The 15,022-nt window shown below is 35.3% G+C and overlaps 1 protein-coding gene across 1 annotated transcript in view; it reads right to left on the bottom strand.

Annotated features, from left to right (window-relative positions):
- Positions 1 to 5,992: 5,992 nt before the first annotated feature.
- Positions 5,993 to 15,022, bottom strand: part of PRMT3 (protein arginine methyltransferase 3) — a 143,254-nt gene continuing 134,224 nt past the window's right edge. Inside the window, exon 16 of the mRNA XM_085300905.1 lies at positions 5,993 to 6,687. Within this exon, the coding sequence (XP_085157031.1) occupies positions 6,578 to 6,687 (110 nt within the window). The 3' untranslated portion in view covers positions 5,993 to 6,577. The remainder of the gene's footprint in view (positions 6,688 to 15,022) is intronic.

Here is a 15,022-nt window from a genome sequence, read left to right on the forward strand (position 1 = left end):
TTTTCTAATTCAGGGAAAATTACTTTCTGTATATYCAGGTTCCTTTATAGTGCTACTATATAGGTAGAACTCATTCTGTTTTGTTTTTTTAAAAAAAAMMTGATTAATCACATAAACCCATCTGTATATTTCTTTGCAGCGGTCATATTATTAAATGCTAATTTCTCCCTAGGCATTCCCCTGCCTTCTCATGTAATTTGTCTCTTAACTGAATATTACTGATTTCACTAGTGTCTACATCTGCTAATACCTGTATAACATGCTGCAAACAGAACAGCACAGAAACTATTCAGTATTTTTTCAAACTTATATATTAACTGATGTGACGAGGAGATGATAGTCGGGGAGGCTGCCTTAGAAAACCCTTGAAACTCATCATTATGCAGTCATTCAATGTTGTAAGAGCAGGAATAAATCACATCCCAAACTTAAAAATCAAATCATTATCACTGTAGCCACCGCACAAGCCTTTAGTTTCAAATTGTCATCTTCCACTCCCCTACCAGCAGGCTTGTGGGCTCCATCTAGTTCTTCCAGAAAGTAATTCATAGCTAGTTTGTCACATGCTGCTGAAAAGTTTGATAAATACACAATTCTCTGATTTTTTTTCTTCAATTAATTTTAACAAGGAATAGAAAATAGTTAGATTCATTACCACAGGGAACTTCAGGTACTATTAAACAGACAACAGAAACTTCCTTGAAAGAATAAAGCCTTACAAGATTACTAGCAGCTTACCTTTTCAAGTTAGCAGATATATCTCCTAAAACAGCTTTCTCAGTCCCCTGCAGAGCTTTATCAATTGGCAGTTGAGGATTTGCTTTTATCTGGATCGTGGATGCCGGATCTATCTCATTATAGCACACCTTACAGAACAGAATTTTAAAGGTCAAACTAAGGTGCAGATGAAAAAARAGTCCTATTAAAAACCCCAGTATGACAGACACTGAAGAGAGATTCAATAATGAAGAATCTGGAGCTTCCATGCTTACATCTTTCTTGCTTACCCTGTGATGAGCACAACCAGGAAGTTAATTTTACAACTTAGATAGATAAACCTTTAAATGCACTACAGAAGTCAAAAAAAGATTAAAAAAAACAATAGATCACAAAAAGGGTGAAAAAAATGTAGTTTAGCATCTGGATATGAAATGGAGCAGTGAGCATCCAATCTCTTTTCAGGTGGGGCTAGTTATATTGAAGCAGAGAAAACAGACTTTGGGCACAGATCTTCAAATCAGATAAAGTAGGCCATCCTTCAGTTTCATCTAAATATTAGAAGAATTTTCAATTGCTAAGCAAAGCTAACAGGATTGACCTTCAACTAAGTATGATATATGTTACTTAAGCAAGAATAAAGACTGATAAGCGATAATTGAGAACTTTCACTGGAAAAAGATGCAACTTTGGATTAGATATTAAAAACTGCTGTACTTTCAAAATTCCTCATTACAAAGTATTACAAAGGCATACCTTCCCAGCTGAAAAAAAAAAAGTTATTTATAACCAAAATAGGATTTTTTTTCAAGTGATTTCCCATTTCATAGAGTAAGTATAACTGTACAATATTAAAGATAACTCAATAGGATTTTTTTCTTCTTTTTCTTCCAGATATATAGCTATCAATCTGCTAGCTTCAATAGCCTACAACATTTTTGAGTTATTAACTTGCAAACTAATCGTTAAACATCACTAATGACCAATTTCTCAAGGATCTTGCTTAAAATATCAAGCCACTGTCTAGAAATGTTGAAACTTATCTATTACTTTTAACAACTGACAAAAACATTAACCAGTGGCAGACATGACTATAGATTAAGCAACTAAAAATTTTGTCTAGGAAAGTTGTCTTGTTCTTCCGTATTACTGGCAATGCTTTATCTAGCTTTGTTACCTAATCATAGTAATTAACCTACAAGTATATTTTATAGAAGTCAGCTTAAATATAAAATATTCACTGAACAAAATATGCACTTATAAATAGTATCATTAATAAACCGCATTTTAGAAATGCGTAGTACAAACTGGAAGCTTTGGTAAGCATCTAATATGTGCGTGCATGCATGTATATATGCATGTGTACACATGCATATATAGGTCTGTATGCATATATACATATGTACATACATCTATGTGTACATTTATCTGCATACACACATGCATGTATCTGTACACACATGTGTACACACATATGAGGCATGCACACAAATACACTGCTAACACCTGCAGTGTGGGTTTCTAGATATAATTCTAGTTTTGCAAGYAAAGAATCTTTTCCAATAAATGAATAGTTGCCATAGACAGTTTGGGGGAGGTAAATTTTCACCTTCTTGGAAAACAGACAGGCTATTACCACTATGTATTGATTTGCTCTCTGCTTTGCACAAGTCCCAAAATGGGACTTGCAAATGAAGCACAGCCTACGCTATGCTGATTGCTGGAGCAAATTTTATTCTCATATGCCGTTTGCTGCATCTCTCAGTGTATTTTGCACATTCAGCACCCAAAATGAAGGAAGGAGAAAGGAGAAGAACAATCTAGGGATGGGGAGACACTGAGCTGAGCAGGAGCCTTCAGATAAGAAGATAACTTCACCAGTTATCATAAATAAGGGAATACTACCTATCAGGGCACAGCACAACAAATTCAAAAAAAAAAAAAAGCCTCAAAACAAAAAAAGAAATTAAAGGCCATGCTCGAGAGAAAGAGAGAGAGAGATGCTCTGAAACTGAGACAACAGCAAACAAATCTGCGCATTGTGTCAGACAGGAACTGCAAGAGAATCARTGGGTGGTGTGAACACGACAGCAGACACCACAGGTGGGATTTGCAACCCTAYACATCAGTAAACAGGAAGGAGGAGAAAAGGGATGGGAGAAAACAGACCTCAAGTAATAAAATATAGGTAAATAAATGAATGCCAAGTGTGAGTTTCAGGGCTAACCCATAGGATACATCAATCTGATATTTCTTAGGCAGGAAAAAGATTTTGTCATGTAAGTAGCTGTTATTAAGAAAACAACAACAGCTGGTCTAACAGACAAGTACTGTTAGGAGATATGAAAGTGAAATTTAGCCTCCCTGCAATTTACTTTTTTCCTTCTTTTATGAATACAGGCATAAACATTAAAGTAATAAATCTAGGCCAGTTAAAAAAAAATCAGCACATTAAAGACTGACTACTATTACAACTGGGATTATACAAAGGCTGTATGATTCCATCATAAAAGAAGTTTCAAGTGTGTGTAGGAAGCAAATGTCCTTGGAAGCACAGAAGTGGGTAAGCCGAGACCTTATAACTCAGGGTCAAAGAACAAAAACAGCTGCAAACAATCTAACAGAAGGGACAAARGTGTAGGATGAAGTATAACTCTACCTGTGTCTATCAGTATGACCATCAAGCAGTGTCTCTGACCAGCACTGACACACACAGACTACAACCATTCAATACAGATGAATTCACGTGACTCTTATCCCCCTCTTTAGGAAGTGCTACTCCATGTTCTACCTCTCCCTCACACTTTGTTCTAGATCGGACAAGAGACAATCGTACCTCAAGAGCTTTTTTCAGATCTGGCTTTCTCAAACTTAAATCATAGAATCATACAATCATAAATACCAAACACTATCACTCTTCTGAAGTACAGCCATTAATAATTCTTCTCTCTACATCTTGAGCAAGTCTTGTTAGCCAGACTTACTTGCTTCTGTTTGCTACATGTTCACACATTAACTGCATTAGTCCATCACCTAAACTTCCTTTTTCTGCTTGTTGCATCTTCTACTCTTTTGCTTCTGCAGACATAAGCATGTATCACACCCCTCCTTCTTGTTTCAGTATCTTTACCATAGCTAGAATTTCCCCTCTTCCTTTAGAGGTTTTCAACCATTTCTTCATGAATGCTCCCGTTACTGCAGACTATACAAACTCTATCTGTGCCTGCTTTCCACATTGCTTTCCTTTCTCTCTCTTTTTTTTTTTTTTTTTTTAATCTCAGACCTATAAGCACAAAATGCAGAATCATAAAAAACCTCAAGTTGGAAGGAACCGCAGGAGGTCATCTAGTCCAACACCAGTGTCTTAAATGAGTTACACTCAAAACATACGAACTTCTCACATTAAATATGTACCAGRTAGCTAAATTCAGGATGCAGATACTTAGTTGTTTTAGTACTGAGATCAACCTTGTGAACGTGAGAATATGAGAATTTTGCTTAGTCTGTAACTATTTCTGTAGAGTATTTCTGCAAAGGGTAAAATTAGCAGTTCATCCCCTGACCTGCACATATACCAATAACCACATCACAAACTCCATTAATCAGTCTGATGCCAGCTACTCACATCTCATCTGCAAAGTCAATTTTTATACAGAGTTGAACAGTTTGAGTTTCAGATAACYATCATTTTACCAGTCAAAGATAATCAATGTATTGTGGAAAGGATAATATGGCACTGAACTAGAAAAATGTTATAAAATCAGACTTCCACATCAACTGCATCACTGTAGAGCCTTCATACTTGTCAGATACAACTATGAAATAAAACTTGCCTCTGGTGTTTTTAATGCAGTCATCTCTCTTGCTATTACTTACTTATAGTAAAGTCTACCCTGAAAACAAAATTCTGGAAACATATAGAACTTGTCAACTTTGAGGTCTCCCTTCATAACACCAGGGGATCTAAATTTGGTGTGAGCAATCAGTTTGTATTCATTAGGTGAGCACTACAATCAAGGTGTCAATATAGGTCTGAATCCTTCTAGTGTTTAAGCAGTCATTTACGTCATCAAAATGAGTTCACCAGATTAAGTGCTCAGCAACTGAACRTTCCTACTATGTTGCCTATGTGAACCATGCCCTTGAATATCTATATGGTAATCAGAGCATTTTAGGGTTTCACACAGGAAAGGATTCTCCCTCCACTCAACCCAAAGGCAAATAAATTACTTAGATGAAAATCAGTAAGCTATGTTTCCACAAGAGACGATAGAAGTAGTGTAAGTTGAAACATAAATCCGTGAGTCTGTTTCCAGTTGAAAACACTGCCATATTAAAGGAGAATTTCAACTTTTAGAATAAAAATTTCTACTTCTCTGCCAAATTGGGAAGGAGGATTAAAAAAAAAAAGTTTATTCATCACTGAAAATATACCATTAATATCTAGTTACAGGCAGAAGAACAAAGTATTTCATTTCATTATACAATATACAGTTATGCAAACCTTGCTGAGCAGACTCCAAGCGAAGGAAATTCCTTCTCAGTCTTTAGTCCTTAAGAAGTTTTCCCTTTTAAGAAGTATATTTTAGTTAGCTTTTTTACTTCCTTATGCTCCGCTTCCAGAAAGTTTTGTTACACTTTCTCTAATAAACTGTATCTAAATTCTTCTGACCTGTGGTCAGAAAAAAAAAAGAAGAAAGAAAAGAGCTTGTTCCTCATCAACCTTCATTAAYCAGCATGTCAACCTGTAGGTGTGGTGAGACAGGGTAAAAGGGTATCTTCAGACAGTCTTCCACTACAGCTTTTTGACACGTACATCACACTGATCTTCTATTAATAGAAGTTTTAACACTTTGTTCTTACAAAAGTTCAGAGATTACTGACAAACACTCCCTTCTTTGCTTGTTGAAATGAATTTTAGAACAACTTTCAACACAAATACATTTGTACAATGCAAGCATATTAACTACAAAATGTTACATATATCTAATTTTATTCAGTTTAATRTGTTTAAACATCAGGACATGCACATCAATGCTTGACTGCTTATAATCAGTTTCTGTAAGGAGCCAAACTAAATTCACTGTTGTAGCAACCACTACTGTTTGTTAATAGTTTTTTTCCTAATACTACTGAAATATATACTTGCATCCGTTTATTTTCCAGTAGGCTAGTAGAGAAAAAAAAAAAACCCTTAGCCACAAATAAATGAGCCATAACTGGACAGATTTAAGAATCTTCAGTTAAACYGAAAACAAAAATCCAGCCAACTACATTATATAACATACAAGGATCATTTATTTAGATGAACAAAACTGAAATGTGATACAACATTTTAGTTATAAAAATGTTACAAAAATAAAGTATTTGCTGCTGTAATCCTGCAGTTCRAATTCAAAGTTTATTTCCACTGGGATTTTCCAACTACTCTTAAATTGTCTTGGAACTTTTTAGCTTTAACCTTTTTTTGCTAAGAAATTGTCCAAGGATTTCTGTAATGGTAAGATTTACTGGACAGAGAATAAAACAATATTCAGTTAACATAAAGTAGAGATCAAATTTATTGTTCCACAGAGGAAGACTTTACTCAGATCCCCTCACCACCAGCAGATTCATCTAACCCTAAATTTCCTTCCTTCCTCACACCATGTAGAACACAGCTCAATCCGGTTTTATCATCAGTCTCCATATCCTATTGAAAAAGTATCCAAATAGTAATCTCTCAATTATAGACTTTTTWGGTATGTACGCACACTCATACGTGAACCCAAGTGTTTACTATTTTTATATATTTAGAAATTTTATCAATAATTACACCAAACCAAATCTGACATTTCTCAAAGTTACACACACAGTATTTTCACTGAAGGCTGTAGGTCTGTTTAGCATCCTTCACTGARAGGGTTATAAAGAGGGACCGTGGATCCTTTCTGTTCTTGCAGACTGTTATCTTTCCTCTCAGGTCCTCTCCTACAAGAACAAAAATGAAATTACTATGCTTACATTACTGAATTATAAACAGTAACATAACAGATGCATTCAATCTCCTTGTGTTACATGAGAAATTATTCCCAGTTAAYTGGAATTAAGCAAGTCTATAAAGGTGTTTTCAAAGGCATAACCAATGGTCTTGACAATGAACTTAAGTCAAACTGACTGTAGTTAAACCTGGTGAGGTGCTGAGTTAAGTCACATTGTTATCTCTCAACTAACCCACCAAAAGAGCTGATATGCCAATTTTATCTTGGCTCCAAAAAAGAACTGTATTCCTTGGATACGTACRTGTCTCTTTGTATCTGGTTGGAACTGGATCTGCACATCGCTACCTGGCATTTTCAGACATGTAAGAGTTCACTTAGACAAGTAAGTGACAGCTAACAGTTACTACTATTTAATTATTTTTTTCTTGAGTTTCAAATTTTCTGATGAAATGATAGATACATGTTTAAATTCTTGAACATGCATTTTTTTTTTCTTTCCATGAAGTAAACAAATATTTAGCAATAACACAGGGGTATAAAAAAGGGAAATTSTTAGTCTCTGAAAATTAATTTTGTGTTATTCTTTTATTGCTCCCCAATTTAAATGCATCACAACTACCAACTTTGAATAAAACCAAATGCACTGCAAAAGTTTACTCCACTTCCTACTGCGTATGCTATGTAGTTACTATTTGCACTGCACTTCATTTCAGCTCTAATTAGGTCATGTTTTTATCCTGCAGGAAATAAGTACACAGAAATCTTCATTGCATTTCAAGTTTGCATATTATTAGTCACAAGTTTCATTTTACATAAATATCAGGCTACTTTGACCATATAACTTGGCAGATACGGATTTTAGTTAAAACCAGAGGGAACATTTTGACATGGAGTGTAAGTGCTGTGGGACATCTCTCCAAGGTAGACAGGCCCAACTCTCACTTTTGGCCTTATTAAGTTAATGTATTTTTCCTAGAGAAATTGTAGGCTTTGATTCTCCTGTTGATCGTTTTGTCCTAGCCTGTACTTGGTCCAGACAGTTACTGGTCCCATCTCAACAGCAGTTCAGTCCCACAGCATGTCTAGGTCTTCCATACATATTCTTTATGTAATTCAAAGGTCTTAGAAGCCTGTTCCAACTTTGCTAGGCATGCAAACATAGTCAATGGATAAGATGCAAAAAAGCCTTTATAGCTATACTACATTCTGCAAGCTTATACAGGAGGACTACACAAAGGGACAGTGAGCTCATTTCCCTACCRGTATAGTTCTATTTAACTCCATTTTTCTTAAGACAAGACAGTAGAAAATTAAATTTACAAATATTAAGAGCTCCAGGAATTGATTCATGCTATACAAATTTAAGACAAAAGACTCAGAAGTTTGTATGCTTAAGTATTGAAAGTGATACAAATTGAAATACATAACCAACTCCAACTAGTCATAGTGTCTACCATTTGTTAACTTCAAAGCTTTATTAAAAAAGCAGCATGGAGAGATCAAGTTTTCAATAGGGAGGGTTCTTCATTTCCMGATACTTAAGAAGCTGCATTAACTAACAATACTCATATTGTTGAGTATTAAACACAAGTTTACTGAGAAGGTGGTACAGGAGGACATTAAGGAGATTTTAGTTTTCTCGTTAGCCTTAGTATGTCACTCCTGTAAAATGTAAGCAAAATCCACACTCCTTGGACAGCACCACAAAATTCTTGGATGCCCTGCTGGGGAGTAGGGGAATAATGAAAGAAAACTAGCAGCAATCCACAGAGCCAAGGCATGGGATAGAGTTTTAGAAATTCCCTTAAACCACATGCTACTAATGTTTGGCTGACATCCTCTGCGCTAAATACCGGAGAGATCTGGCAAATATCAAAAATGTTAGTGTAACTGTCAATCTAGTACTTAAAGAATTTAGCTTTAACAGCTTTTATGGACAGAGAGTACCAATATTTTCAAGTAAGGCATCTGAAATAAGTTGCCCCAACAAGAGAATAATTTTGAGGTCAAAAGATGTTCATCTTCCACTATAAGTGACCTATGTTGGTGGACAACAACGAAGATAATCTTATTTGGAGGCCTTCACTTAGATATTCAAAAGGTCAGTTAAGGCTCAAACTGCAATTTGTATGTCATTATGAAAGCTCTGGCACTATGTGTTCTGTTCTATTAGCCTGACTCTGGCTTTACAGCCAATATATACATCATATTCTTTTAATCTTCCAAAAACTATACATTCAGTGAATATTCTGCCATCTCAAGAGAAGATCCACCACTGCGGATGTTACCTCATATTTCAAGGAAATATTACCTCTATGGGCTTTTTAGTCATTTTAAATAAGTGTACTTAGTAGTTATCTCTGGATGTCCCAACACTTTTGTAAAGATTGTGCTCATGAATATTAAAAACCAAACAAAACAAATAACAAAAGTAATCAAAGAAAACCCCTGAATCCCCATTTATTTTCAAYCTTAAGACACCCAATTTAAGTTATATCTGTAAGTATTTAGAAAGCCCATTCTTGAGCCATTTCACACTATCATTCTAAAGCACAAGAAATGCATCTCAACAACGATTCTACTTAAAAGGGCATGATCTAGATGTACATCATTAAGTTTTCTGCTATTCTCCTATTAGCCCTTGCTCCACTGATCATCATCCATTACGCTAGCCACATCTGCTATTACTATTTTGCATTCTACTGGATCTAAAGCATTTCTATACTCCTCAYCACTTACTCTGATTTTAAAAGCAATTATGTTCTGCTAAAAAATGAATTTTATGATATTCTTATTGCATAAATGAAAATAAATAGTAATTCAAAAACCAAGATGGTTTCAAATTCAACAATATTTTTAGAAGTCTCCATATGGCACAATTCTCAGTTGCATCCAAGCAATAAAGAAAAMTGACAAAAGATCCACATTTAAAGTTGCTGTCAGCCTGTTTTGTCAAAGGCTACAGTATAAATACCACATCAAAGAAAGCTTTTCAACAGTGACAGTGGTAATAATACTGTACAGCAGAAAAAAAAACTTATATTCTYTAATAATTTAACAGTTATTTGGGGATTTCACTTTAACTTCAGTGCAGCTTTATTATGAGGATACAAATGACTGATATAATTCAATATTATTTGTAAGGGATTGTTATAATGGATTCACAGATTGTTTAGACAGATCTGCAGGGTAAAAAGGGACAAGGAGAAGAAAAAAAGGTAGCTGTAGTTTCTCTGTAGTTAGGAAGCTTAATCTAGTTTGAACTGATTTTCAGAACTGTATTTCAAAATGAATCACTTCAATATATTGTAGCATTCTATAATACTGAATGTTTTTAAAATTGTAAGGATTGAAGTAAATTTCACGTAAGAACAGAATTAACATTACATTACTTAAGTCATTTTATGCTATTTGTAAAGTCTCAAACATTTGAAACATTTTAACATAAAGCAGTACAATAGAAATCTAAATATAATTTTATAAATAATTTACAGCTGACTTCATAGAGCAGAACCCTTAGATTCTGTTTATAGACAATTAAATGGAAGTAAGCAATCTATACTTTTTAGTTATTCCTTATACAGTACCCACATTAAATCTGCTTTTCTAAATAGTCTTTTCTGAGCAATGAACTAAGCAACAGCTSTGCAACCAAGTAACAGAAAAGCAGTTTTGATCAATTAATCTATGTCATGTAGATATAAAATGACTGATGCTTTTTAACGGTCCTACTGTCCTGTGAGCTGTCTGAAGGAAGCAGTCTCTAGGACTCAGCTGTATCACCTTGCTCTTATCATGCTCAGTTGAATGCAAGTAAAGTACATAGTACTATTGCAGTTTGATTCGCACAAAACTGAATCCATTATGATCCTGTTCTAGCATTTTTATTATCTCTGTGTGAGTCCGGAATTTTTTCCCCAAAAAGAAATAAATAAAAGAATTCAGTAGAACAGCTGCACAAACTTGCTAGCACAAGTAGAAAAGTATTTCCACTTCCCATGCTGACCCATTGCCAAATTAACACATTTCTGATTACGCACTGTACAATACATCCTACAGATGCACCAACTCACAACATTCTCAAAATACTTTAATTTAGTTCTGACTTTTACCATCAGTGAAAGTGTAAGCTCTTCAGAATAGCAATTTTAACTTTAATTTATGTTTGCACAATACAATCATCCCTAGAACAAGCCTGTAGCTTATGAGATAAGATATCTCTCAGTGTCAAAGCCTCCACCACTAGAAGAGTGTTTAGGCCAAGCAACCAGAGTTTTCAGTCTGTAACTTGATTTCTCTGAATGGATTTGATTGAACTCCAAGATTCCACGCTGCCTCCTGCATCAAATACGTCTGTAAGATCTACTTAAAGCTCAAAATGATCCATGCGCAATGAGCTTGTATGTGAAGAACTACTCTGCCTTCTAATACAACTGTGTGTGCCCTTGCTCTTGGATTATGATAGACTGAATGAGTTACTGAAAGAAGTCAGTAGCCAAGATCTTTCCAGTTTCCTTTTTCCTTTCTTGTGAAAGCACATTATGAAGCTAACAATAAGCCGGGTATGAWTATGGTACTAAAACGAGCATTTTTTCTGTCTTTCATTAAAACTTCAGATTTCTGACCTCAAGAAAGATCTCAGTAGGGTGGTTTCAAGTAGAGCTGCTAAAAAAACTGCAGTGGATTTGGGCTAAAGATACTTTAGCTACCTAGCTACTCGTGAGAAGCATCTTTACCAAACCTCTACACTGTAATAACATAGACTTTTAAGTAGCTGTCATATATGCATTCTCAATTACGTAACAATTTTCTCCTCTAGATTAGAGTACCTTACACCACACTGAGGTCTAGCATACAACTGAAAAAGTCTTGAAAGCATTACTTTTTCGAAAGTTGGCTAGACGGCAACTTCCATGCATCATCCATCTTCTAAAAAAAAAAGAGCGAACGCTGAAAGACAGAAATCATTTGTCTTACAACCAAAAGCATTTCCCTTAAACTCAGTAACTTATACTTAATCCTCCTATTCATCTTATTAAACTGTAGACACCTGCAGCTGTACAGACTGTCACTCTCTCATTTGGTCATGTCTCTTTAGTGAAATACCAACTCAGACGCAGTTTCTGTACTGATCAGTAATCACTACTTTTCAGTATTATTCATCTGATCTACAACACCTGTTCTTACAGAGACTGGTTAGTTTTCTTTTCTTTTCTTTTTTTTTTTTTTTTAAGCAATTCCTTTTTGCTACATCACTGTTCTAACTGTTCTTAGAAACTAAGTTTAGATGCTGTCTTCTCCCTTCATATGCTGACTATATTCTCTAAATGTATTTGGTACCAAACTGGTAAGTTTCAACTCTCCAAGTCAAACCATGAACTAGGCAGCTCCAAAGAAGTCTACACAGCCTGTTGCATAAGCTAGACAGCCTTGATCAGCTCCCTAAGGTGGCAGGGTACAGAAATCCCTGAAATAGCTTAGATGCTGCAATACTTGCCACAGAGCACTCCTCCAAAAAACACAGCTGCAGTAGCCAAGTAACTTACCTACAGCTGGCCTTAATTCACCTCTTTGAGGCAGAGAGATCCTAAATTGTCTAAATTTGTCCCTACCTTTCTCTCTCAGCACTTGTGATAAAATTCTGACAAAGCTACAATTGTTGCTGCTCTATGTACTCTGTCCCCATTCAGTCTCAGAACTTGCAAAGGGGACCACAGAGAACAGCACAAGAAGTCTTCGATGCAAGCTTTCCTGTGCAGATACAGAGCTTTTGTTATGTTTCAACAGTATAGAACAGGTATAAGAAGAGATTATCTCCAGCTAGTGCCTGAGCCACGTTTCTGAAATGTCAGTAGGATGATTTTAAATAGTAGATTTCAGAAGATACACCATAAGACAAGTGAGATTTAGTTCCACTTCAAAATTTAACAATTACATATTTTTTAAAAGGAGTATGATATTTAGAGACAACACTCATCAGTAAACAAGTGACAGTGTTATAAAACACCATGTTGCAACTGTAGACACACAAAACAGACAGTAAAATCTCAACTGAGAACTAAATTCTCCAAGTGGAGATACAAAGAAGTATTTCAATACAAGATCAAAACAGATTAAGTGTACCATTCTTTTTTCCAATTTTTAACAATACTCTCTAGGAAGACTAACATTTTTCCAGTTTAAGTTTACAAACAGCTACCCAATTATGGGAACTGGAGAATTAAAGGTAATCAGGGATTTTACAGGGGCTTAGTCATGTGAGTTCTACTTCAGTTTTGTGTTGCTAGGCCTCTTTAGCCCCACTGAAAAAACAAATAAAGGCTTTATTTCCATGGTTAGGCAATATCAAGAACATAAAATGCTGACAATATGCTGTTTTATTGCCAATAAAATTTGCACACAGATTTGGTTTTTAACTTAATGCACTTTTACTGAAAAGATTGTATGGGCCCTTTAAAATTATTTTGGTAAGTATTACATTCATTTGGTAAATTCTTGAGCCTGAACCAACTGAAAATGATACTCTGTACACATTTTTTTTTTTGTGAAGTTTAGCAGGAATACTGCAACAAACAATGAAAGCAAAAGATTTATGTTTGAACCATTAATAAGAAAAAGATACTGCACTGGCATCTCAATTTCAATTTTCAAAATGAAGACATTTTCAGGCTATTACAAGGGCTACTAAGTGAAGCCTTGTACTCTGTAGGGAGTCCGCAATACAATACTCTTCTGCCTAGGAAAGAAGAGTTTTGCTGGCAATAAAATATCATCTGGCTTCCTCCTCTAGTTTCTTCAACTTTACTGCATTGCTAAGCAGTTAAAGCATATATAACATGCTGACGCTGTTGTTTTATTTCACTGTATACCAGCTTCAAGTCTCTAGTCACAGTCTGCGAGGAGGAAAACTAGCCTTTCAGAATACACCAGTCATAAAAGATAGTTTATATTTAATGTGTGTAGGGAAAACAAAATCAACAGAAATTATCCATTGCCATCCTATACAAAGCTATCATAGTTATGTATCGAGCTGGAATTCAGTAGCAAATCAAAAACATTAATTCAGCTTAACTGACTCAGTCTCAAGATCTTTTGATCTAGATCAGGTCCCCTTACTTCCCCATTTCCTCACAGAGAATTTACCAACTAGAGCAAGCTGGGGTAGGGATGTGAAAGAAAGGAGGACTGGTTATAAGTCTGTCACCTTTAAGTGCTTGCTTTCGTTACTATTAGAATTAAGACCAAAACATTCATTCTTTTTATGGCTCAGAAAATAGATCTGTCTTCTTTTACAACAAATAACCTGGCATCAAACAACTGAAAAAAATTCCTAGCTCACACCAAAGAGCAAAATAAKTTTGCTGTGGCTTAAAGCTGCCTTTTCTTGTCAAATGTCCAACAGGGTCAGATACTTTCATATGCTTTATGATCACCTTAGGCACATCCCCAAATGCTATATAGCACCTGGTAGAGACTTTAAATTTAAACTCAGTTTTACTAGATTTCTAATTCTGAGTAAAAAGAGGGAATCATTTTTCTTCACTGAAAAACAATGTCTTCCTGCCTGGAAGACATTTTCAACATAGGCTGATGGGAAAGAGAAACTTAAATAATTATGAAGAGAAGGAGACAAGTAGAAAATAAGAAGGAAGCATAGCAGCAAAAAGATTTGTAAAGGGAAGAATTTTAAGAAATAGGAGCTAATAAAGAGAGAGGAAGGAGTTATGGCAAAAGTGATCTTGAAGGTCAGCTGGGTGTGTTCACCACTTCAAAGTACAGTTTCTGCAGTTGTCTTTAGGAAGTCACTGCACCTGGCAGACTAGAGTTCACACCTCCCAGTAATTCCAGACATTTGCTAAATGTCAAATGATCTATGTAATATTAAATAATGTGTACATTCTAACAAAAGTCACTGCACTTTAAAAAAAATTTGCCTCATACTCAATGACATTGAAATTTAATGAGCTGCAGCAAGGAAACCTTGGCCAGCCTGATCTAGAAAGAGAAACTGTGCAGGTGTGACAGGGTCCAAGAACACACAAATAAAAATTACTTAAGAACGTAACAAGCATTTATTTGTGAATGTGAAGCCTGAAAAAGAGAAATCATATATTTATCAGATAACATAGACAATAGAGCCCTTAACAAAGATGACCTTGGCAAAAAGCCATCATGGATTAAAGCCAGAAGAGGCAATACCAACACAGTTTGATTGAGGTCCAGATACTAATATCACCAGCATACATTCATAATTAGGTCTGTTAACAGCAAGACAATGTCCTACTGCCTCAACACTTCTATTTCACCTCTAAACCTTTTCACCT

The sequence above is a fragment of the Rhea americana genome, unplaced genomic scaffold (assembly GCF_003343005.1).
Source record: "Rhea americana isolate MKP2758 unplaced genomic scaffold, rheAme1 scaffold_17, whole genome shotgun sequence".
NCBI lineage: Eukaryota > Metazoa > Chordata > Aves > Rheiformes > Rheidae > Rhea > Rhea americana.